This window comes from Gymnoscopelus braueri, assembly GCF_963280865.1.
Source record: "Gymnoscopelus braueri genome assembly, chromosome: 11".
Classification (NCBI taxonomy): Eukaryota; Metazoa; Chordata; class Actinopteri; order Myctophiformes; family Myctophidae; genus Gymnoscopelus; species Gymnoscopelus braueri.
Window position 1 is genome coordinate 41,520,766 of NC_137613.1, and position 26,185 is coordinate 41,546,950.

The 26,185-nt window shown below is 44.6% G+C and overlaps 1 protein-coding gene across 1 annotated transcript in view; it reads right to left on the reverse strand.

Moving 5' to 3' along the window:
* Positions 1 to 26,185, reverse strand: part of epha10 (EPH receptor A10) — a gene marked incomplete at both ends in the record, with an annotated part of 187,590 nt that overhangs the window by 135,503 nt on the left and 25,902 nt on the right. The window contains 2 exon segments of the mRNA XM_080442476.1: positions 1,890 to 2,562; positions 5,810 to 5,874. Coding sequence (XP_080298602.1) covers positions 1,890 to 2,562; positions 5,810 to 5,874 — 738 coding nt within the window.

A 26,185-nucleotide genomic window follows, 5' to 3' on the forward strand; every position in this document is an offset into this window, starting at 1 on the left:
CACCCACATGGCGAGGCACTGCAGCAGCAGCAGCAGCACAAGATGCCACGTGTCAAACCTGACGTCACTGATCAGTCGATCCAACATAGACGGTTCGGTGTCGAGCACCAAAAACATATGTCTATGTTCGGTTTGCGACACCGTTGTACGACGAAGCATAAATTATTATGCCCTATATGGCAGTGTCGCTTTGTACGTGTTCATTTAACTCCCGGAGTTACATATCCGTAAGCGTTCATTTGTATACTTTTGGAATTACAGACCCATAATTTTCCATTTGCTTCCCAACTATCTATCATTTTGCTGGGTGTCGCCTGGAACTGCCTCAAGGTCCACGGACCCCATGTTGAGAACCAGTGCCACAGACCTCCATATGTGGCACAGTGTCAACTAGGATAGGATTTTTACATTTGGTTTCATCAACAACTTAAACCATAATTGCCAACACGTGGTCAAGTCAAACAAAATTTCAAAATATGAAAGTACTGTATACATTATAAATGGCAAAAAAAGGCAAATTGCCAGCAGTATTCTTGAACAATAACAAGGTTCTGTGTGCGTGCGTGTCGCGTGTGGTTCATCCAGTCCCACCAACAATGTGAGTTGTGAGTCACGAGGCATTGGTGTTACAACACAATGGAGGGGACAGCCAAACAGGGGACATTAGCCCGACTCAGTCTCTCTCTCTCACAGACACGAGGCACACAGAGAGAGCAATTCAGGCTGCTCAGTCAGGAGGCTGGCGTGCAACCCGCTCACATGGTGCCACGTATGATAACACTTCCCGGGATGCAAACATATAACAAAGAAATGGCATTTGCGAAAAAGCTTCTCATATTCGGCGCTTTTCAATGAGCGACAAAAGCGCCGTTGAAGTGACAAAGACGGAGCCGTGTCACAGACAAAGAAGCACTTTCCCCAGTTTTATTTTGACTCACTCTTTTGTCCCAACGTCCGTGTCTCAATGCCTGTTGCATTTTGTCGCTGTCGAGCAGAAACCTTGTATGTTCAATATGGTTACTTCAAAACTGTTCCAATTCAGTTATTAATAACAGGCTCTTGTTAATACTTGGTTAAATATTCATAAAACCCACAGACAACGTAGCCGCTTTCACAAGGTTTTCAAAAGTAGCTAAAGAAGATGTTCTACAAGCTCACAACGCGTCTCATCGTGATGTGTTGTGAGCTTTTTTATTTAATACTTTATTGTTTTATTACTTTTGCATAACCCTCTTAACTAATTTATGAAAATGTAAATATGGAGACACAAGGTTTCTGCCAGCAACGATTTCCATTGCAGTTCATTTCAGTTGACTTCCCATCTGCCTGTCTCTCCCCACCGTCGCTCTGTTATCCCTCCCACCCTTTATGTTCTCTGCATCTTCACACTCCTCCCGGCCTGCGTAGCATCCTGCGTCCCGGTTCCTCACCTTCCCTCCGGCATCTGTCTCTCTGTCTACCTACCCTTTCTTCTCCATCTATGTCGCTATATTTATCTACCAGATGTTTGTGCCTCTTCCTTTTTCCTTCCTGCATCCTTATGCTCCTCCCGTCTCAAGGACCACGTTAGAAAATAAAGTTCTGCTTCCGTGCGCCATCCTCCTCGGGGCGCAAATACGCATAAGTAAGGATAAATTTAACATGAACGCCTGCTTTGAGTCCAAAATAAATCAAATCAATCCCCAAACCTCCTTCCTCTTCTCTTCTCCTACCTACACAGCTGCTCTGCACCTGTTTCCAGTCCTCCGCCCTTTCCTCCCTTCTGCCATCTAGACCTTTCTTCTCCCTCCCTCCTACAGTACTTCCACAGCGGTTGCCATCCTTTTTTATATATATATATATATTATGCCAGTTCTGTCCATTGATCTACCCCTCCATCCATCTCTTACCTTCACAGCTGCTGTGTCCCTCCTCATATCCGGCGCTGCAGCTGCACTTCCCGATGGGCACCAGCCACTCGCCCTCAGCGCTGCAGTGCATCCTGGGAGGGCTGTCGGTGTCCACCTCCGAGTTGTTGACGCAGGCGCCGCGCACCTCCACGAGTGTGGCGAAGGCCGCCTCGGCCACCGTGTCGGGGAACACGGCCAGGTTCTGCACCGTGGCGAGGCAGCGCTTGTAGTACACGCGCACGGCCACCAGGGCCACGCAGGCGCCCACGTCCTGGAAGGCCAGGTGGAAGCCTTTGCGGTTGAGGTGGCCGATCTCGCGCACCTCCGTGTTGAGCTTCATCTTGCGCTCGCCGAGGTCGCCTTGCGTGAAGCTCTCGTCGGCGGCGATGGTGTCGATTTTGGTGTAGCGATCCTCCCGCGTGACGCCACCCAGGTCGCGGTCCGTCTCCACGTATAGCAGGTTGAAGGTCTCCTTGCAGGTGCCCGCCACGCCGGGGATGCTGTTACAGTCACGCAGCGTGAACTGCAGCTCCACGAAGATACGCTGGCCACCGCGCCGGGCCACCCAGCCCGTCTGCAGCCAGTTGTTCTGCTGGGTGGGCTCCATCACGTTGCACACCTGGTATGTCCGGATGGGCTTGTACTTCTCATCCACACCGCTGATCTCCTCCCACTGGTAGGGGTCAAGGGGAAAGGAAGGCGGGTGAAAAAAGGTATAAGGGAGGAAGGGAGAGAGCAGGAACAGAGACAATTAGACACAAAGCTAATGGAAAAAAGAGACGGCTAGACAGAAAAAAAGCAGGTTATTACAGGCTAACAGCTTCATGATGCGCTGTAAATCTGATGTGTGGGAGCGTGGGTGAATAGAGAACATAACACTCATTGTCTCAGGACATCAGAGACAACAACTAATTAAGTACCATTGTTATGCGCACAGTATGAGTGGAACTTTAACAACTTAAACCCTATATACTTTGTTGACTGTGGTAGCTCAGGGATCTATACTTAGACGATCTGCAAGCTCACAATGAGCCACAATGTGACGTGTGTCACTGCTATTTTTGGGGGCTCAGAGCCTCTGCCTGAAGATCAAAAGTCTAATATCTCCCTGGCCAAGGGGGCATTCCCTCTTAGATTAGTGGTTAAGATGTTTGGCTTTAGTGTCCCTTACCACGCGGGAGACATGGTTTTGAATCTCAGGGGTGTTAGACCCAGAACAGGGATGCTTGGGTTCATGTGGTTAAACTAAAGGTCTGTACCTAAATGGGTTGATTTTCTCTCCCTTTTTTACCCTCGGCAAAGAAACATAATACCAACTATACTTGAAGTGGAGTCCTACTTTCTAAGCTCTAGTCCTACTTTGTTTACTGCACTGTTGCTGCTCAGCACTTCTAGCCCAGAGGGAATTGTTTAGAAAAAGCTGCAGTAATCATAGGGTTGAGCCTTCTGCAAAGAAAGACAAGTTCAGCAGCAATTTCAAAGTGGCCACCATGAACGTGGCGTCAATCCAGCAATTTCGTCTGTGTAAATCTATCAAGTGAAATGTCATTCTGATAGCTGTAATTGACAGAACAAGAATCTATTGATCATTAGGCGGTGGTATTGATTAGGATTCTTCATGCCAATGTGTTGAGCAAACAGAGTAATCTCAACATGCAGAATAAAAGGGGGTTTATATTGGACTACTGGGGATCAATATGTGCACGTTCCCCTGCTGACGAAGGCTGCTGGACATGACAGATAGTTTCTGTGGCGTGTGTGTGTGTGTGTGTGTGTGTGTGTGTGTGTGTGTGTGTGTGTGTGTGTGTGTATTTCTACTTTCTTTCAGGGAAAACATTGTTCACCATTTAAATCCTATATCGCAAATCTAATATTTTGGCTGGGTGTTTGCCCCAAAATAAGGATACTAGGGTTCATGTGGTTTTAAAATTATGCCAAATCATTTGGAATTCATGTCATCTACCGATGGCTGAGTGACTAAGAACAAAGATCAGCATTTGAATTATTGAGATGAACTGAAATGGCTTAAAATTAAATGCAAGGAATTTCAGACAAACATATATCAAACAAACACATTGAGAGTGACAGAGAGCCCCCCGTCACCGTCAGACACACACACACACACACACACACACACACACACACACACACACACACACACACACACACACACACACACACACACACACACACACACACACACACACGTTAGACAGCGAGAATAGATTATTTGTGATGCTGAGGTGATAAACTACACCATTATCAAAGTGACTAAATGAAGGTGGATGCAGTGTGCTTTCTCTTGGCTAACTCTCATGGACCCTGTGTGTGAATCAGACAAGTCCATTAATCCTGGATTTACAGCTTTGCATGTGGTCCCACCACCACCTCCACAGAGCATCAATTCATAATAACCACCTACACACCCGTGGACACAGAGGTGCACAATACGTGTGTGTGTGTGTGTGTGTGTGTGTGTGTGTGTGTGTGTGTGTGTGTGTGTGTGTGTGTGTGTGTGTGTGTGTGTTGGCATGCGTCCCATCAATTCTACTAATGCTATACATTACCTCAACAGCCAATAAAGAAGTGCATTTGTTGTGTGTGTATGAGCATACATGTACTGTATGTGCGTCCATGTCTAAATATGTATGTGTGTGTGTGTGTGTGTGTGTGTGGGGGTGTGTGTGTGTGTGTGTGTGTGTGTGTGTGTGTGTGTGTGTGTGTGTGTGTGTGTGTGTGTGTGTGCGTGCGTGCGTGCGTGCGTGTGTGTGTCCAAACCCACACACGTACATGTGTGTGTGTGTGTGTGCGTGTGTGTGTGAGTGTGCGTGTGTGTCTTTCTGTGAGTCAACGAGCATGATTTGAGTCTCGTGTGTGAGTATGCGAACTCCAGGTGAAAAGTGGATGAATAACTGCCGTGACACTGGCCGATTCTTTAAAGGGTCCCTGCTACGGCATTTATCTTGCAGTCATAACTTAGCGCATAGGGTTTTTACAAGCCAAATCGATTGGTGGGAGGGGGACAATTTATCTGTGGCAGCAGGTCTGTGTGGCTAGTTGAACACTGCAGTATCCTAGGCTGGATTAGCCTCATCGATTAGTGATAATGATGAGCCCTGGACTGCAGAGACAGAAATGGGGAGGGGGGGGGAGAGAGAGAGAGAGAGAGAGAAAGAGAGAGAGAGACGGATGAAAAGAATAAGAGGGGGAACTGGGGAAGGATGAAGAGAGAGCAGAGTGAGATAGCGAGAGAACGAGATAGAGGGATGAAGACGGAGAGAGTGACAGAGGCTGAAAGTGAGTGCTACAGAGCCGAGATGGGGAGTGAGATAATACGACTGTAAGCAAGACAAACGAACACAAAATAGAGGTTGGTGGAAACCAACCTCAAACAACAAACCATCAAAGATGTGGGCCTCAAGAACATGCGTGTGTGTGTGTGCACGCACGCACGCACGCACGCACGCACGCACGCACGCACGCACGCACGCACGCACGCACGCACGCACGCACGCACGCACACACACACACACACACACACACACACACACACACACACACACACACACACACACACACACACACACACACACACACACACTACTGCAAAGCGTGCAAAAATGGCAATTCAACTGCATCAATTTGGAATGTTAGTATAAATTACAATTTGTGATCTTTGGGCAAAATCAAATGTAATGAAATAAGGCACTTGAAAATAAACGTGCTGAGAACTAGGCAAATCAGTTCCTCCAGTCATATTTGTGATTTCAATGCAATGTTTTAAATTATGTTGTATTGGAATGGATCATCATAGTAAATTGGATTGTTATGAAATTAGAGATTTCATCATGATGCACTGAATTGTTTCATTAAAAGATTGGAATTGTATCGAAGAGATTGAAAAAAGGAGGTACACTCACCCCATTGGGGGGATAGGACGTCCAGCCCAGCTCCGCCTGAGTCTCTTTAGAATTCAGCAGCACCACTGTAACAGAGAGAGGGAGAGAGAGAGAGAACAAGAAAGAGAGAGACAGGCAACGTTAGGTCACAGGTCAATTGAGGTGACATAATATATGTTCTTTTGCTTTTGTTATTGTCATTTGAAATGAGCATTAACCTAACTTCCCGTCATGTCTCCTTGTGTGCCGCGCATAAACGAGCATAAATCTTATAAGAAACAGAAGCCACTGACCCTTTCTACATAAACCCAAATGTTTGGTCAATACCCTCTATATCAGCAGAAAGAAAATCAAAAGAACATTCCAAGCAATGACGCTCCAGCCGGATATTTTGGATTTGTGATAATCCAAAAAGAGACAAGTTTAGAAGGACTACAAAAAATCCGCTGTGGAACTGTCTTTTGATAATAACAGCACTAATACCATCTGTTGAGGAATTAAGCAGAGGCGTGGACAAAAAGCTTTGCAACATCCTCTGGGCTTTAAGAGTAAAATAAAACACATGATAACAGAGGCCGGATTAAAACAGATCAGCGCTCTGGAAACAAGCTGTCAGACAAGAAAAAGATGCCCTTATATAACCTACTCGTTGACCTCCAGTTCAGCACCATGGACAGGGAAAATGAGAGCAAGCTGCTGGAGAATACCAAATGTCTGTTTCAGAACCTCGGACAGCTCCATAAAAGGTTCTGAGTGCTGGCTGTGACTATAATGCAACGCAAACATGAAGGCATTTTGTGGCTAATTAGTTTAATATAAAGTCAATACATATTGCCTTCTATCTGCTTCTGTGTTTGAGTGTCAGGGTGGTTAGAAAGACTAGTTAGATAAGATAAACCTTTATTGATCCCCGGAGGAGAATTCAGGCGTACATTATTCATTTGCTCATTTATCCCCAAGCAGCCATGAATCTGGTTGAGAGCCCTTAAATTATATTGGTCATTGTCTATTACAGTACAACTCAAAAGTATGAAGCAAGTATGAAGTAAAACTTTTATCAACACATTAAATCAATATAAAATTTGTCGGATATCTGCAGTAACAACGAGTTAAATTATGTTTTACTTTGCAATGCGATTGGTTTGAACATCTTCCCTCTGTTAACTCAAGGGCAAATGTGTTTTTTTGTTTGTTGTTTTTACCACCTGTGCTCTATTTTCCAAGTTTTTGCCATCATCACCTTACATTAACGATACTCCAAGTGCAACATACTCTACAGCACATCAATGACTATAATGAAGACTGTCGGGAGTTGACAAGGCTCACTGAAAACGTGTTGGATATGTTTAATTATGAAGAATACAGCCCCAAGTTTGAAGGAGGAGACGTCAGTACCTTGGTTCCAGAGCACAGTTTGAAAGGCCCTTGACTAAACACTATTAGCATTATTGTTTTTAACACCACTGAGAGCCAGGAGCCTGGCACTGTGGCAAGCTGATAACATAGAGCTTTTTACACAACTATTAAGAGTCAAAGAGGGCATATGGATGGAAAGAAACGTGGACAGAGACGGGGGGAGAGAGAAAAATGGAGGCATAAACACGAAGATAATGACAGCAATAGGAAGAAAACAAGACTAGGAGTCTAAAATCCCTGCAAGCAGCCTCTATAGGCTGATGTGTTCCTTGCGTCCCTCACACCTACGTCACACCGACAATCCGATATGTCTGATTCATAGTGTTGGGGACTTTGTCAGAGCACGTTGTACCCATCAGTCCTTGTCCCTTTTATGCCCATATATGGAGATCTGATGTCATCAGTCTATGGCTATACCCTGTATATTGGCATGCCCATATATGGGCATATCGGTTGGATCGTGGTTCTGGAGAACTGTTTATCCATATATGCCTATATATGTATAATTCCAAGACTCTTCCGCTCTACCTCCTGAGCACCCCATATCCTGTGAGCAAAGTTGACAGTTTGGCTTGAGGGTGGCGCTAGAGGCAAGGTCATGGGGTCACCAAAACGGTTAATTCTCTGTGGCGCATGAATGCACTCAGCAAGTTCCATGGCAGAGAGAGAGAGAGAGAGAGAGAGAGAGAGAGAGAGAGAGAGAGAGAGAGAGAGAGAGAGAGAGAGAGAGAGAGAGAGATGGTCAATCAGTCAGTGCTAGAGAAACTGACTGAAGGGATGAAGTCAGCACTATGATCACACAAGGAATAAGTCCAGTAATCACTGCCTAGTTATACAAGCTAATGGGTCTTTGGCGACTGGACAGAGAGACGGAGAGACAGGGAGAGAACGAGAAATGAAGACAGACATTAAGATGTACAGTATAGGGAAATAAGAAATTGAGCTGGGTAAAGTGAGACGGAAAAGGCGAGAGAGCATGAGCGACAGAGAAAAGAAAGAGGGGTGGAAAAAAATGTTTTAAATGTGAGCGCTCTCCTCAACTCCCTGTGGTTCTAGCTAATGGCCATGACACACATTAGCGGCTAAACACTGTGATCTGTGAGCTGGCTTGTTATTTCTGTCATGCTGGCCTTAGTCCCAGTCTGCTCGTATATGAGTCAGACTGGCTTTTATAAAAGAGAGGAGGAAAAAAAGATCATTCACAGCCAGACAACGGATGAGACGTGATTTATACATAATGACTGAATCTGTTCGGCTTTCGTCCACATCATATGGACAGCTTGCTGTTGGATTAAGAGAGAATATTCTATAAAGTCTCAGGTCCTTTTGTCTGAGCTGTCAAGAGTTCCATGGCACTTCATTCAAACTGAAAAGTCTGCCAGAGGAGTCTAGCTTTTGTTGAGAGCTTTCCATGCAACTTTAAAAAGGAGCCAGGGTGTGGAATGGTACAAAGAGATTGAGGAATTTCATGGCTCTTTCACCAGAGATAACACTTCAAAGTTGTTGGCTAACCTCAATGAATGAGTGGAGAAACAATTAACAAGAAATTAACATCTCGTCATGCTCTGCGGCATGTGTAAAAATGCTGAGCAGGCCCAGCTGAACTCGATTTTGAATCAAGATTCAAGAGGAAAGGATCTAAGTGACTATGAAAGAGGGTTCATTATTGGGTCATGGATGGCAGGAGCTTCAGTCAAAAAGGCTGTTCAACTGGCTAGTGTTTCAATAGTTTCAATAGTGTTTAAATCTACATTTCGAGTAATTGGTTTCGAGTAAGAATGTCAATAGACTATCAGCAAGAACGGCCTATCAACAACTACATAGAGAGGGACATTATAGTGAGGTTGCAGGGCTAAACCCCTCATTACAAAGACAAATGGACCTTTTAATGTTCAGTGGTGCAAAAACCATAGGCATTAGTCTACAGAGATATGGGGAAAAAGTGATATGGTCAGATGAGTCAGCCATCACCCTATTATCCTCTAGTGGTTGACTGCATGTAGTTGTACATCAAGAGAAAAGGTACAGGCCTGAATGCTTGAGACCTACAGCGAGGAGGTCCAGTTGTTGTGGGGGTGCAATTCCCTAGCATGGTTTGGGTCCACTTTTCATCTTAGAGGTAAGGGTCACCACAATTCAATACAAAGCATTTCTGAATTATCATTTTTATTGACCAGAGAAACAACAACAATGCAGTCGTAGTCAAAAGGATAACACAAAAAAAGCCCTAGAGCTTATTTCCACTGTGGTCCCATTGATATTATGCGTAACAAGAAAAGCAATGTTAAGAACATTTTCCTCTAAAAGACTATAAAATAAATACAATTTTGATCAGGACCAACTGGCATTCAGCAGCTTCTTTAGAGAGGACTTAAAGCTAACCATAATGCCGATCGACTTGATGTCTGCAGGCAAACCATTCCTCGTAACTGCTGCAGAATACCAAAAGAAAAACAGCCCTTTCCCCAAAAAGTTTTAAATCTGCTTGGCACAACATTTGTGGAGCTACCTCTGGTGGGGTATTTGTCAACATTAAGGAACCTGGAAAAGTAGTTGCATAACTATTTGGGAGCAACATTGTTTACAATCCTGTGAACTAGACACATTTTTACAAGAGAGGCTCTCTCCTCCACTCTAAGCCCCCCAAGGCTGATGAAGTGAGCAGGGAGGAGTTGAGTTGGATGGAGATTGAGGATCAACCTAACTCATTTATTTTTGTCTGCAATGTCTTTTTTTAGGCTCTTAGGGATGCTATTGTGCCAGGATGTGCATGCATAATCAAAGTGACATTGGACACGTTATCCTATGATGAAATACTGCTGAAGGCAGTGGTCTCTCTCTTCCAAGATGACAACGTGAGTGGTCTTATTGTAAGTCGCTTTGGATAAAAGCGTCTGCTAAATGACTGTAATGTAATAATGTAATGGTCAAACCATTCAGCGAGGCCTTTGTGTGACACATGTGATTAATTAATCTACATCACTGTAGGGCAGGGGTTCTCAAACCTTTTTATAACACAACCCCATATTATGAGGGATTTTTTTGGGGGCGAAATAGCAGTCATCAATTGGCTGTGAGACGCTGTTTACAAGCAGCACAAGGCAGCTGTGTGTTAGTCCTGACTGGACAAACCCAGAGCAGTATGTCTGGGCGGCCATGAATCATAGCAGACCTACAAATTTACAATGCCTCACGGATTGAAGTGCCTCACGGATTGACGCGGATTGTCGCGACACAATCCTACGACGGAGCATAGGCACAAGCTAAGCATAAGCATAAGCATAAGCATAGGAATAAGCATAAGCATAAGTATAAGCATAAGCATAAGCATAAGCACATAGGCACAAGCATGACCAGCTGCCGTTGGCTCAAGTGAAACTAGCGAATTCATTCATTCAATTTATTTAACTTGGAATAACTCAGATTGTTCAAGCCTATCCTATCTATGTTCAACAGCAACCACAGTTATGTCCATCCTTCGGTCGTTACAAGGCTATGATGCGTTTTGATTACATGCTCTAACAGCAGGCTATAAATACAAGATCAACTTCACTCCATCGCAACCTTTTTGTTTTTAATAATGCCGCATAATGCCGCCCTAACCCTTGCACCTTTGTTGGATAAGCATAAGATAAAGTTGAATAAAAACATGACATCACCGCAAGAGCTACTGTAAAGAGTGTCCTACCAAACTCAACTGTGGATATGCTCGGCAACAGGAGTACTGCGGGCAGCTACCCTGGACGTCACGACACGTCTCCAATCTAACTTGTTAAACAAACTACAGTACCAAACTCACCAATAGTAAGTAAAGTAAACGATTTAGCGTAGAGCCATGCTTTTTCTGCTTTTAATAAACAATCTTTCATGAGTTCTGCTGCTGTTTTAGGAAACGAAAAAGAAGGGAACTACAAAAAGGGGATTTGAACAGGAACCCTGAGGGACATATACACACTGGGAGCCATGCCAGGGGCCTTTATCAAGTATTTACCCAGCTCTCACGAAGCCCATCTTCCTCTTAAAGTGGTTTTACAGCAACATGAGGACAGCTCTGTAATAGGGGCCACTTTAAAGGGCCATGGAGGTCAAGAGCCCTCAGCCTTTGTGTTGGGAGTCAGATTCATGGGAAAAGAGCCTTGAGAGTGCGCGTGTGTGTTGAATTCAGAGCTAGAAACGGAAGAGTTCATGACAGGGCCTTCTATCTCAGAAAGGGCAAGAAGAATACCAAACAGAAATGCAGCGCTAATCTCTCCCTGTCTAACGCACGCACGCACACACGCACACACACACACACACACACACACACACACACACACACACACACACACACACACACACACACACACACACACACACACACACACACACACACACACACCTCGCTGTCATAAACATACTGTAAACCAAGCACCATGCACCTACACACACCCAGCTTAGCAAGCAGACTAAAGAACATACACACACACATAATTCCCTCCCAATGAGAGAGGGTCTCATTTCATAATTCGCCTCAGTAATACCCAATAGTTTCTAAAGGGTTGCGGGAGGGATTAGCTCCGAAGTCGTTCCTCTGTCCTCCCTCTAACCCGCGGGCTACTTATCAGCCATCCTCCAACAGGCCAGGCTGGGGGTAGAGGGGGCTCGGGGAGCTCAGCATGCCCAGAGAAAGAACTCTGAGATGGGGGATTAGCATGGTCCACCTCCCTTGCCCCCCACCTGCCCCGCGGGATAGCTATTGTCCAGGCATTATCCTTCTAATGGAACAGTACACAAATCGGAGATGATGGAAGCACATGTTGGACATCTAACTTGAACTTTGGGAGTGGGGGCGGTACATTTACTTTAACTATTAAGTACTGGAGCCGTGAGCAAGCTATGAAGCAAGAGAGGAAGACCTAGTGTGAGTGAGTGAGTTAGTGAGTGAGTGTGTGCTTGCTTGGGTGCGTGCGTGTGTGTGTGTGTATTTGTGTGTGTGTGTGTGTGTGTGTGTGTGTGTGTGTGTGTGTGTGTGTGTGTGTGTGTGTGTGTGTGTGTGTGTGTGTGTGTGTGTGTGTGCTGCTATCTTTGTGAGAACCAAATGCCTTCGCAACACAATTGTGGAAAGTGAGGACATTTTGCTGGTCCTCACTTCTCAAGAGGCGTTTAAGGGTGGGTGATACAATTAGTTAGGTTGGGGGAGGGAGACAAGTTAAATATTGAAACAGAGAGATAGGTATCATTGCACTATGAAGTATGGCAGAGGTAGAGAAGTTACCAAGAAGTAGATGAGAAGGGAGTGTCTAGAAGAATGGATGGATAAAGAGCAAGGTATATTGTATTGGGGGAAGGGAATATATACGAGTCTGACCTATGAAAAAACAATACAGGAAGCCAGCGCTGGGACACATAAACGGATAAATGATTGTGGATAAGACGTATCACATAAAAACACAAGAAGGCATATAAAAGATAAATATGGTGTACCGGCGTGTACACAAAAACACGCTCACTGACAGACACATGGAGCGGGGGACTATCAGTAGAACACACGCGCGCTAAGAGACAAAGACAAATGGTGTCATGATGAAAGATTGTCTGCTGCTGCATACTTTGTTCCTGATGCACGTGGACACACACACACACACACACACACACACACACACACACACACACACACACACACACACACACACACACACACACACACACACACACACACACACACACACACACACACACACACACACACACACACAACCAGTGAGACTGTACTGTAGCAGCAGTCCACAAACCGGGCGGTCCTTTTAACAATCTCATTAAATTTTCAGTTTCAATAATGGGACATATTGTAAAGAGGCTGGACAGTCTGTTCTCCAAGGCCCAGTGGACCATTACATACATAAAGCAACACAACAAGCTACACACTAGCGGGCCGGCGCTGCGCAGTACAGCGTGTGTCCCTGCTCTATACAATAGATAATTAAATTAGCAGTCTGTGCATGACATAGCAGACATGCTGATGCAAATTGCTATTGAGCTATGATAACCTAGTCACAGCAAGAAGTCGACTTAAAATGAAATAAGGAAATATCAATTATTATGATTATTGACTTATTTATGTAAATCTAAATTTCCCCACAATAATTTCAGAATTCCTCTGACCATTACACAGTAAACTCCTCCATGTGTATTAATCCATTTGTTACTCATAGTGTACAAATGGAACCTTATGGGTCCTTTCGGTTCCATTTCGTACACGCTCAGAGTTAAATTAACACTGAGGATTTTACTGTGTCCTTCCTCTCTACATCCAACTGTGAGAGTTGAGTGTTTGGCTCCCGATGGTAGCCTTGAATCTGAATGACCACCTGTTAAGCATGTGTGCTTATTTGTGTGCGTACGTGCGTGTCTGCAGTCTGACTATAGACAAATCCACAGAACGGCAACCATAACTGCGGTGTCAAGCGGGTGCCGCTCCGCACCGCGACACCGCAGCTACATGCAGCGGCTCTGTGGATTCGTCTATAGGGTGTGATTGAGATAGAGAATTATTGAGTAATGGGGTGATAGTGAAAAGCTAAGAGAAAAGAGTTAGGCGTGGGTCAGTGTTGATTTTGACAGCATATTTTGATTTAGTTTTAGTCATAGTCTTTTGAATAAAATTCCATTTAGTTTCAGTCATATTTTAGTCATCTGAAATGTTTTACTGTTAGTCTAGTTTTAGTTGACTAAATATCATAAGATTTTAGTCGACTAAATCTACAGTTGATTTAGTCGACTAAAATGTATTTTGGCGGTGCCTTGATGGCGTCTTAAAGGCTGATTTTACACTTGGTTGAAAATAGCCGATCTACAAGCTCACAACGCGTCGCAGCGCGACGCGTTGTGAGCTTGTAGATCGGCTATTTTCAGAGCGCAACACCCAAGCGTCTTTTAGTTCTACTGGATCTTTTCTCCACTCGTCCCTCACTAACATTTTAGTCTAGTTTTTATTTGTTGACGAAATTGTCAACATATTTAGTCTTAGTTTTAGTCATCATAGCTTAGTTTTTTTTTGTTTTTATTAAGTTTTCGTCAGTGAAAAAAGGTAGTCGATTTTTCGTCATAGTTTTAGTCGACGAAATCAACACTGGCGTGGGTGGTACTTTACATTTTCATATTACGATTTGTGGCCATTAATAATCGGTGATACACATCACGATATTGTTTTGGTTTTGAGACAGAGTTGGACTTGTTGCTTGCATGAGAAGGAGAGATTTATTTGAGACTGAGCCTGTTATTCAGAGAGTTTAATAAAAAGCCATAACTGGACTAAATAGATTTCCATCATCGTTTACAGTGTGTGAAATAAATGCCAGCAGGCAGGGTCCGACATTAAGGTTTTTCCTACTTGCCCTGTAGGGCAAGTACTTCTCCAATGTACTTGCTCCATCCAAATTTCAACTCGCCGTGCTTACAGGGTACCGTTGCCAGTGGTGCAGCAAAATCCTTGCCTGTTGATTGTGTGTAAAACACTACAGAACATGAGTTTCTAAAAAACAAAAGAGAAGAGCCGAGGGCAATTAAATAAGACTATGAAAAAGAGAGAGAGAGAGAGAGAGAGAGAGAGACAAGGGGAGGAAATTAAAATATCATTAAAGTCTTACCCGACACTGCTGAATAAATACACACCTCCTAGACTTATGTTCCCAGGCATACAATCCCTTCTTTTTCCCCTCTCAAGACACAGAGACAGAGACAGAGAGACAGAGAGACAGAGAGACAGAGAGACAGAGAGGCAGAGAGACAGAGAGAGAAAGATACAGAGAGAAGGAGAGGCACATACTGTATAGTTGGAATGAGAGACAAGACAAAGAGAATGAACAAGGCCAGGGGAGGTCAGAGAGAGAGAGAGAGAGAGAGAGAGAGAGAGAGACAGAGAGAGAGAGAGGAGTGGGACGACAGAGAGAGCCAGGAACACACAGTGAGACCAGAAGAGTGCAGGGAACTTTTTCAATTGGGCGGTCTTGTTAAAAGGATGTAATTGGCTGTCCAGATTGATATAGTGCGGGTCGGGAGAGCCCTGTCAGCTCTCATTGGAGGGACAGAGAATCGTCTGGGTAGCGGGCAGAGGACCAGCTTTTACTGGGAACTATGCTCAAAGTCAAAGCTTTTCCAAGTGAGAGTGAGCAAATGGGGATACACACACACACACACACACACACACAGACAGACAGACAGACAGACAGACAGACAGACAGACAGACAGACAGACAGACAGACAGACAGACAGACAGACAGACAGACAGACAGACAGACAGACAGACAGACAGACAGACAGACAGACAGACAGACAGACAGACAGACAGACAGACAGACAGACAGACAGACAGACAGACAGACAGACAGACAGACAGACAGACAGACAGACAGACAGACAGACAGACAGACAGACAGACAGACAGACAGACAGACAGACAGACAGACAGACAGACAGACAGACAGACAGACAGACAGACAGACAGACAGACAGACAGACAGACAGACAGACAGACAGACAGACAGACAGACAGACAGACAGACAGACAGACAGACAGACAGACAGACAGACAGACAGACAGACAGACAGACAGACAGACAGACAGACAGACAGACAGACAGACAGACAGACAGACAGACAGACAGACAGACAGACAGACAGACAGACAGACAGACAGACAGACAGACAGACAGACAGACAGACAGACAGACAGACAGACAGACAGACAGACAGACAGACAGACAGACAGACAGACAGACAGACAGACAGACAGACAGACAGACAGACAGACAGACAGACAGACAGACAGACAGACAGACAGACAGACAGACAGACAGACAGACAGACAGACAGACAGACAGACAGACAGACAGACAGACAGACAGACAGACAGACAGACAGACAGACAGACAGACAGACAGACAGACAGACAGACAGACAGACAGACAGACAGACAGACAGACAGACAGACAGACAGACAGACAGACAGACAGACAGACAGACAGACAGACAGACAGACAGACAGACAGACAGACAGACAGACAGACAGACAGACAGACAGACAGACAGACAGACAGACAGACAGACAGACAGACAGACAGACAGACAGACAGACAGACAGACAGACAGACAGACAGACAGACAGACAGACAGACAGACAGACAGACAGACAGACAGACACACACACACACACACACACACACACACACACACACACACACACACACACACACACACACACACACACACACACACACACACACACACACCCGCAAGCCGCTGACTTGTTAAAAATTGACGCTTAAGAAGCTGACTCATAAAAAAGTAAACAAGATGATAATGGTGTGATGATGAGGTGGTGATGAGATTAAATTAGTCTTGCACCCAAAGCATCTGTTTTCTGTGCAACAGCAAAACGGGGTATTGTGATTGACAAGAATCCATACAGAAATATCTCATTTTACAGAAAAGATGCTTCGGGTGGTGAAAACACACACATTATTTATTTATTTATATATTTATATATATATATATATATATATATATATATATATATATATATATGCACCACTTGGTACGGGAACTTGCTTGGCTAGTGCCTAACTTGGGAGCAACACCCACTCGGGGCTCAAGCCTGCTGCCGACAGTGTACTTCCCTTGAAATGTTGAGATGCAACGTAACGCCAAGATTTAATCTCTGGCGATTGGGTTGAACCAAAGTGATGGATGTGTAAAGGCTAGTAATGTCTCTCCAGCAGGTTTAGCGTTAGTAGTGTTGAGGTTAGTGGTAGTGGTTTGTTGTATGTATGCCATTTAATGGAACTGAAGAAACTTCTATGAAGAAACAATAAAACCACTTCATGAAACAGCCGTTTGTCATTTCTATCCAGCCCTGTGGTGTGATGTCTGAGAGTAGAGAGAGTCTAGCCTCAGGCCACAATATTCTCTCTGTGTAGCTTCATGGTTCACAGACTAGGGCATCTGGGCAGAGAACTGCATCATGCACCCTGGATGGAAAGTCCACCAGAGACCTGGTCCACAGATTATATTCATTAGACCAAGTGTGTATTCATCATGCTAAATGATCACATGAATAATAATTTGAATGGAGGCAAATGACAATAGAGTAACTCCACTGATCACAACTGATCCAAGCCAGGAGGTAAATGATACAATTACTACTACTACTACTACTACTACTACTACTACTACTACTACTACTACTACTACTACTAATACTACTAATACTAATAATAATAATACTTGAGTAAATTCTATTTAAATGTAAAGATCTGCTATTTTTGTTACTAAAAATCAATTATAATCCAATACATGGATTAGTTTGTTTAACTGTTGCTCCCCTAGAATACATACAGTCCCAAACACTGCAGAACATAATTTAAGGGGCTGCAGCAACTAGGGCAATGCTGCATCCGTTCAACTCAGCCGCAGCATGAAAAGGCTATGCAGTGTGTTTGTGTGGCGGGCCGCTCAGTGAACCATTAACATATAGCTTTACATAACAGCACAGCTCTGAGTGCCTCCTGACGCGAGTCGCTCAGGGCCACACATATACGGCAGAAATAGACTGAAATTGCTGGGAAATTGCATGGCAGACTTATAGAATATTACCGACATGAGTGCAGACGGATGTGAGTTCATTCATTCATAAACAGCAACACACAGCTGCAGAATCATGCTGGGAGAATGTACAGTACTTGGGTCTGTGGATGCATCCGTACGAGTAGAATATGCTCAAATGTTGTATAATTAAGTAGGGCAATCTGCAATACTAGGGAATGATTGTTTAATTCATTATAGATTGGTGTGTGTGTGTGTGTGTGTGTGTGTGTGTGTGTGTGTGTGTGTGTGTGTGTGTGTGTGTGTGTGTGTGTGTGTGTGTGTGTGTGTGTGTGTGTGTGTGTGTGTGTGTGTGTGTGTGTGTGTGTTCCCCCAAGAAGACGCAGAGAAACTGAAGTGAAAATGTCACTGATGGGAGAGTGGAAACAGAAAGCATGCACACTTTTGCTCTGTGCATCAGAGTTCCATGTCATATAGAGTAGTTCCACATGCAGCAACATGCATTTCTCTCTGGCGTGCGCACGCACGCACGCACACACACACGCACACACACGCACACACACGTTGCAGTGACAACCTGGCGAATTAACCTTTTAATGTGAAAAGGACCGATTCAAATGTCACCAAAACAAGGGGCTTCCTAACAGGATCCTGTGTGCACGTGCAGATGGTTTTAAGTGTGTGTCAAGCATACAGTATGTGCGGTGTGCGTGTGCACGTGTGGCATACGCATTCCTCTCGTAAATCTGCATCTACATTATGCTAGTATAATGTCATGAATGAATAATGTGGTCAAGCAACCAGTATTATTATATTTCTGTGTAATTGCACATGTGCCTGCCCGTTGTGCTTCTATTCCAGTGGAAATACAGTATGTGTACCTCACAATGCAGGCTTGTGGAGCCCCCATTGTCCCGCCTGAGTTTTTCCTTCCTAAGTAGCCTTTGAGAGGACTGTTGGTGTTGAATAATAAAGGCTATATCTTCACACTGTGCCTTCATCGGCACCCTTTAATTTATTACAGGCCAGCGCCAGCCTCTGGCTCAGCCCGGCTCAGCTCAGCACAACACAGCCAGGAGACTGCATTATTTAACCACTCCACTAGTCAAGTCATCAGAAGCCAGAATGGAGCGAAATTGTTATGGCTGGACAGACTTAGATAAGATAGACAGGACATAATAGAGAGAACCAGACACAAAACCAAATAAAAGGGGTAAAAATAGACAGGACAGCGATCTCACCAGTTTGCCGTCCGTTCCTTATCACGGCGTGGCACCGTATGAGGCAAGTCGTCTAGAAATGGCTCTGTCTGTGAGTCTATGTGTCTGTGTGTCGAGGATAAAGCTTACAATCCGCTCGCAAACTGCACATGCTGCCAGTAGTGCCAAGGGGTGTCAAAATTTGGAGACATGCGTCATAGATATACGTCATACTGTAGATGCCTGCGTCAGACTGGCTACATCTGAAGTCTGTGGCTCCCCATAGGAGCTATGTGGAATATAGAATTGCATGTCTTTATGTCAGTCCATTCACTTATATGCAGATCTGCCACTTTTTTCACTCTCTTCCTTCTACCTCTTCCTTTACTTCTCTCTTACCCGCTCCATACCTCCCTTCTTGGCTTTCACATCCTCCCCACTTTATCGCTCTCTCCATTTTTTTCGTTATTTTTCTTCCCCCTGCTTCATTCTTCCTCCCCTCCTCCTGTTCTTCCACTACATCTCTCCCCCCCACCCTTTCTCTCTCTCTCTCTCTCTCTCTCTCCCGCTTTCTTATTCATGAGGCAGAGAGCTTACATAACTGAGAAGGTGTTCTGAGGTTCTGTGCAGAGTTTCACTTCCTATCTGGCTCAATTCAGGAACCACTTTGGATTAAATTAGACCATCGTTCAACTTCACTCACAGGGCTGTTGTCTTCCTCTTTCATCCCATCTCTCTTTCACTCTGTTTTGGTGACAGGCTATGAGAGTGTGAAGTGATTGCTGTAGATAGGGTTCAATTGAGATCAACAAACACACACACACACACACACACACACACACACACACACACACACACACACGTCACGCACACATGCATGCATACACGCACGCACAAAAGAATAGCTTACTACATTGCACGCTAAAGCCAACGTTCAGACTTCTACAAAACATGTTTTAATCCCACGGACATATTACATAATAATATAATTTTCATAACTATGAAACCTATGGGCACATATACATGTGCGTGCAGAAACACACAGGTAGCCACTTTCCTCTGCTCCTCGCAGATACACCACCTATCCCCTACTCCTCCAATTCTCTATCTGTGTGTGTGGGTGTGGGTGTGTGCGCACACATGTTACATGCACCTCCCTCTACACATGAGGAGCAGATGTCCCTGTGTCCCTCTGTCAAGCCCTGGAGTCATGTATACAGCCAACCCAACACTTATATACAGTATATAAAAAAATCACCACATGAATGTGTGATGATCACACACCAGTCTGTCCAGTCCAGTCCAGTCTCCTCAGGGACCCTCTCTCGTGTTATTTGCCTCCGTCTTGGCCATTTCTTTCTTTCATTTTTTTCCTTCTATACTCTCCTCTCCTGAACCACTCCTCTGCTCTCCGCCAATCTCCTCTCTCACCCGCAGGGATCCTCTTTCTATCATCTCCTCCCATTTTCACTGACTTCACAAAGCGCTTCACTGCTTTGTCCGTTTTCCTCCCTCCTCCTCTGTAACCACTTCCTCCTCATTTTCGGGCTTTCATCTCGTCATCCTCTCATCTCTCCTCCGAGCCTCCCCCTCAGTTGTTGTATCAGTGTGTGTTCTCTCTCTCCTCGGTTAACCTTTTCCTACCCCCCCTGCCCCCCCCCCACCCCGGCCGCTGCACCCCCACTTTCAGGGACCTCCTGTAAGCTTCTCTTCCACCTCAAATCGTCTCTATTCTCTCTCTTCCTTGTATCCAAGTCAATGAGCCTGGATGCTGGCAGGGTCCAGCAGCCATTACCCTCATCGACCCCCCCAACCACCCCACCCCTCTATCGATGAGTGATAGCAGTGAGGGCGACGGGAAGGGAGAAGGAACTGGAAAAAGGTGAATGAATGGATGAGAAGGACCATTATCTTATACTTTGGCTATATACAAGCTCATAGCGCTATGAGCTTGTAGATCTGCTATTTTTTTTTTAATCATGAAAATGTGTGCAAATCTTTGAATATATATATTTTTAAGCGAATATTTGTAACTCAAATCTTTGCTTCTGGGGATTCTACAAATGTCTTCTAAATTTTTTGAAAAAAACTTGTGTTGCTATAATCAGTGGTTCTCAAACTTTTTCATGTCAAGGGCCCCCAGAATGATACGCATTTGGCCGCGGACCCCCATCTCAAAATATGTTGTTCCAGAATGTTGTTCTCTGTCTCAGAAGCAAAGATTGCTGCACTATGATCTTGTATTTCTATATATATTTTTGAGTAGCCAAAGTATAAAATAATGGTTACAGTGCTTACACAGATTTGTTCCCGGTTTGAATGGGTTAAAAACAGCAGAGTTGACCAAAGTGCTGGGGCTGGTGTGATGAGGAGAAGAGGGCGAAAGACTGGATGGGTAGTGGATAGGAGGGCAGAGGTATTCTTCTTCCCTCCCCCGGTGGAGGGAAGAAGAATATAGAGGGAGAAAGGTTGATGGAGGGATAGAGGTGGACTGAATGGAGGAGAGAGGGGTGGAGGAATGGAAGAAGCACAGGAGAGAGAGAGAAAGCGAGAGAGAGAGAGGGTTGTGATGACCACTTGTCAATATTCAGCAACGTGACCTTGAGGATCGATAGGTCTGACAGCCAATCGGTCAATAGGCTCCATAACTAGCTCTACTAAGAGACGAGGCACAGGGAGGAAGAGAAGGGAAGAGGTGGACAGGGATTGGTCAGAGAGGAGTCCATAGGCTATAGGAAAACTGTCAGTCGGCTCTGAAGGGCAGAGTCTTGGTTTAAACAGAGTGAAGGAAAATGGAGACCTGAAAATAGGTACATGGATTAAATTACACAGACAAATGAGGGGTGAGCTAGCACACGGTGAAGACAAACGCAGATAAGACTTCTTCTGGACTTGTGTGTGAATGTGTGTGAGCACGCATGCATGCGTGTGTGTGTGTGTGTGTGTGTGTGCATGCGTGAGTGAGAGAGAGAGAGAGATGCAGTAGGTAGGTATGTTGCAGTGGATATGCAAATGTCACATTTGCTTTTTTATTCATTAGGATATCGATTAATCTATGCCTCGGGAAAAAAGTTTGCCATCCTGAGGTCCATTCTGTGTGTGTGTGCACACTCAACCTAGCAACACACAAAAAGACATACACACAAACACACAACCATATAACCCACACACTGCACGCACACACACACACACAAACCCACAAACAAATCCACGCTCCAAGGAGTCCTTGGAAAATCACAGCTATTAATTATCTAGCCGAGGCGATGAAAAACTAATGTTGTTGGATTGCGAAGTCCGCGGCAGTGAGCTGACTGAGCGGTAGGTATGGTACCAGCTCAACATTAGGTTATTATTATTCATTCTCTTTTTCCCCTTGCCCCCCCCCCCCCCCCCCCCCCCCCGAAAACGAATTTCACCCACTTCTTTACACCAGTAAAACCTGTGATGTGACAATCAAGTTGATTCTGATTCTGACAAAGGAATCAAATCAAAATGCTGCTCCAGTAACAGATAAAGAAACAAGACTTCCGCCACTGATGACACCTCCCCCGCCTTCATTGTTGCTAAGATACGTCCCCCCCCCCCCTACTGATACACAGATACAGTACACGCTACCCAAACGCTCAAAACCCCCCCGGACAGCCCCCCAAAAGAGGACATGTCCGGGTAAAAGAGGACGTATGGTCACCCTATCCATACAGTAACAACAAAGTTACACACCCGTAAGGGGCCATTTGGAACCCCCTTAAGGAACCCTGAGAGTGTTTCCAGTGAGCCAACATGCACAATATCAGCACCCTAACTCTGTTTGACCAGAATGGAACAGAGCTTTCATTAGCATCATTAGGTAACACCTGTGAAGGAAGTGGCCCAATTTCTTTCCAATACGGCTGCTGTGCATAGACCCTATTCAATGTGAAAACACATGAGATATACAGTCAACACGTTAGTACACAGCACATTATTTTGTCCACAGCATTAAGACCTTTTCTTGGCAGGATGCCGTCACAAGTAACACGTATAGCTGATCTCAGCCACAGACAAAAAATCCATCCCATCCTGTGGGAGGGCACAGCCTGCTTCTGCTTTCAATGTCACCAGAACAACCCCCGGGCCCCCTACCCCTCCTCCTTCCAGACGCTGTCTCATTCCATTCCTCCTCAGCCAATTGTTTATTTGCTTATCACCCCGCGGATAATAAGACAGCATTAATCCCCTAATTCCTTGGTTTTAAACGGACCAATTCTGCTGCTTATGCAAATGGATGGAGGGAGGGTGAGATGTATTCCTTCGGCTGACTGCATGTGCTTGTTGCAACCAACCTATGTCCTACTTTGTATGTGTGCGCGTGCGTGTGTGTTCTGCATATCTCGGCTACACAGGCGAGTTCATAGGATTGGTATGGGAGCCTGCAAAATTCCCAAATCATGTTTTTCATTTTTCACAGTCAAATTGTGAGATCATCATCCAGTCCAATTAACATAATCTAATGGCCAATTGCAAATACAACTTCTCACACAGATACACTTGGTGCACATTCGGTGCAGTGACACAAATGCACAGTCACTGATCACACACACACACGCACACACACACATAAAAGCCGCTCACAAAAGCTACATAGTATAGTGATGCATTATAGTATACCCGATGCATACACAAACAAATGCATTTTCATCTTTGTCCTTCCGACTGATTAGAAAGCTAATGGAGCAACACAGTGATTATGAAAACGGAAGATGATTAAAATCCATCAATGTGACATGATAACGCTCACTAATCAAGTCACCAATACACACAAATGGTAATAATATCATTTGCATTTCAACAAGGACATAATAATGACACATGGCAGGATTGCAGAGAAGCGCGCTAATAGCTCCTGATAACTTGACAAAGGAGAAAATGCCATGGATGGGAAATAGTGAAAAATTATAAAATAGCTGCTCTGTTTTATGTGAGCTATGTTTGCAATCAGACATTATCATCATTACCAATGCATTGTTCAAGATCATGAAATGCATGAAAGCCCCTGCCAAGCCTCTGTGAGTGGTTTACGGTTACCCAGTGTTTACTGTTTATTCACAGCAAATACTGTGCCATCTCTTGCTCTCAGCAGGGATGGGAAATCTCACCAACCCACTAGCCTCTGGCGGTTCATTTTCCTACTGGATTGTAATACAAAAAAATCTCCTGAGTCGCTGGAATTTTAGTTATTAGAAACTGTTTGGACATGGTCATTCTTTCGGTTACTCCTTTGGCAAACAGAGCTCTTGAGTCTGCAGAAACTTTTAGGATGAGTTTTGCCTTTCTGATCATAATAAATGGGATGTTCAAATGGGGCTTGTATAATGAGCCAACATCAGCAGTGTTATTATCAGTGAGAAGTTATATGGAATGTGCAGACCAATGCTGCTATTACACTTCTTTAATGCTTAGATTTTAGATTACTTTTTATTTGCACACCCTTTTCTCACAGCAGATGAGCACAAAACACACCCAACCGCCACCCGTCCCTCCACACTGATAGTTTAAGGTCTAGAGCAGGGGTCTAAAACAGGGGGTCCTCAGAGTTACTACAGGGGGGGCCGCCAAATCTTTGTGTGATAGGATTCTTTATTTTTTTTACATTAACCACTTGAACCCTAGCATCCCTATTCTGAGGAGAACTTCAGCCAAAAATAGCAGATCTACAAGCTCAGAGCTTGTCGATCGGCTATTTACTGCAAGGAGGTTTGGTGTAGAGGGGAAAAAGAGCAGACCAAGTACAGAGTGAAAGGTCAAGTTTACTAAGTATTGAGGGGTTTAAGTAGTTAAATCATGAAGATACACATCAACATGAGTCCAACACAACACTGATTGATGATAGCGCGATCAAACACAAGACATATATGTATATAGTGTGTGGGGGGGGGGGGTCCCTGCTTCATCTCTCGCTCAGCTAGGGGGTCCTTGGAGTTGGAAAACGTTGAAGACACCTCTGGTCTAGAGGTTGACTTCCTGATCCCCTGAGGTTAAAGTGGAAAGAGCAGCTGTCTTGACCTCCAAAGACCTCCCTGACACCTCGCATCGACCAACCACATTACTAGGCAGGGGGCTCGAAAGATCACCTCCCCGGGGGGTCACCGCCTATCGAACGGGGCAACCGCAGCAACACGATGGAGATGTACGGCAACCAATCAGAACAGCTGGAGCGTGTTGAGGGATTTGGGTCAAATGAATGCACACCTTATTTTATGAGCCCGGAAGCCTCTGGGCATTTTGCACTCTCAATCATGGAACACATACATGGGCTGATGCAATCATTTGAATAGGAAGCCCTTTTAGCATTTAGATTGATGGCTACATGCATGGTTATGATAGTAAACACGCACGCACGCACACACACACACACACACACACACACACACACACACACACACACACACACACACACACACACACACACACACACACACACACACACACACACACACACACACACACACACACACACACACACACACACACACACACACACACACTATCCAAAATGGAATGTCTGTCTTTCTCATGAGAATTAGAGGAAAATAAAGTATCATGCTAAAATTGCACTGCAGACGGATACATATTATGTATGTCACTTGGCATTTGTCTTGACGTGACACATACAGTAGTTACATCTGTCAGTCTGGGTTATGCAAAAGCACATTCTGTTGTTTTGGCTGAATGAAAATCATAGCATGGCATTTAGAACCAATTAACCAAACAGAGAGAGAGAGAGAGACAGGCTGAAAGTGAGAACAAAGGGGGAGAGCTAGGAAACTATTCATGGGAGAATTGTTGCCAATCACAGGGTAGGAGGCCGCAGGTGGTCTTTGACATCTGCCAATAAGAGGCCAGATATCGACTGATGATTGTCGATAAAAAGAGAATCCTCGAAATTAATGGGAGAGGAAGGCATACAACTAGACTGTATTAACCACATGAACCCATAGCAACCCTATTCGGGCAAGTCATAATAGTTGAACATTCGGTATGAATAGGCTAATATTCGGTGAAGAATCACAAGCTCACAACCCGTCCCAACGAGAGGCGTTGTGAGCTTTTGTCCTGTCCAAAATTAAGCTTGTAGATATTTCCGCAATTCGATAAAATCCAAATACTAACATATTGGTAATCCCAGGCAAAGTGGCCATACTTTACTACACGTTGTATCCCATA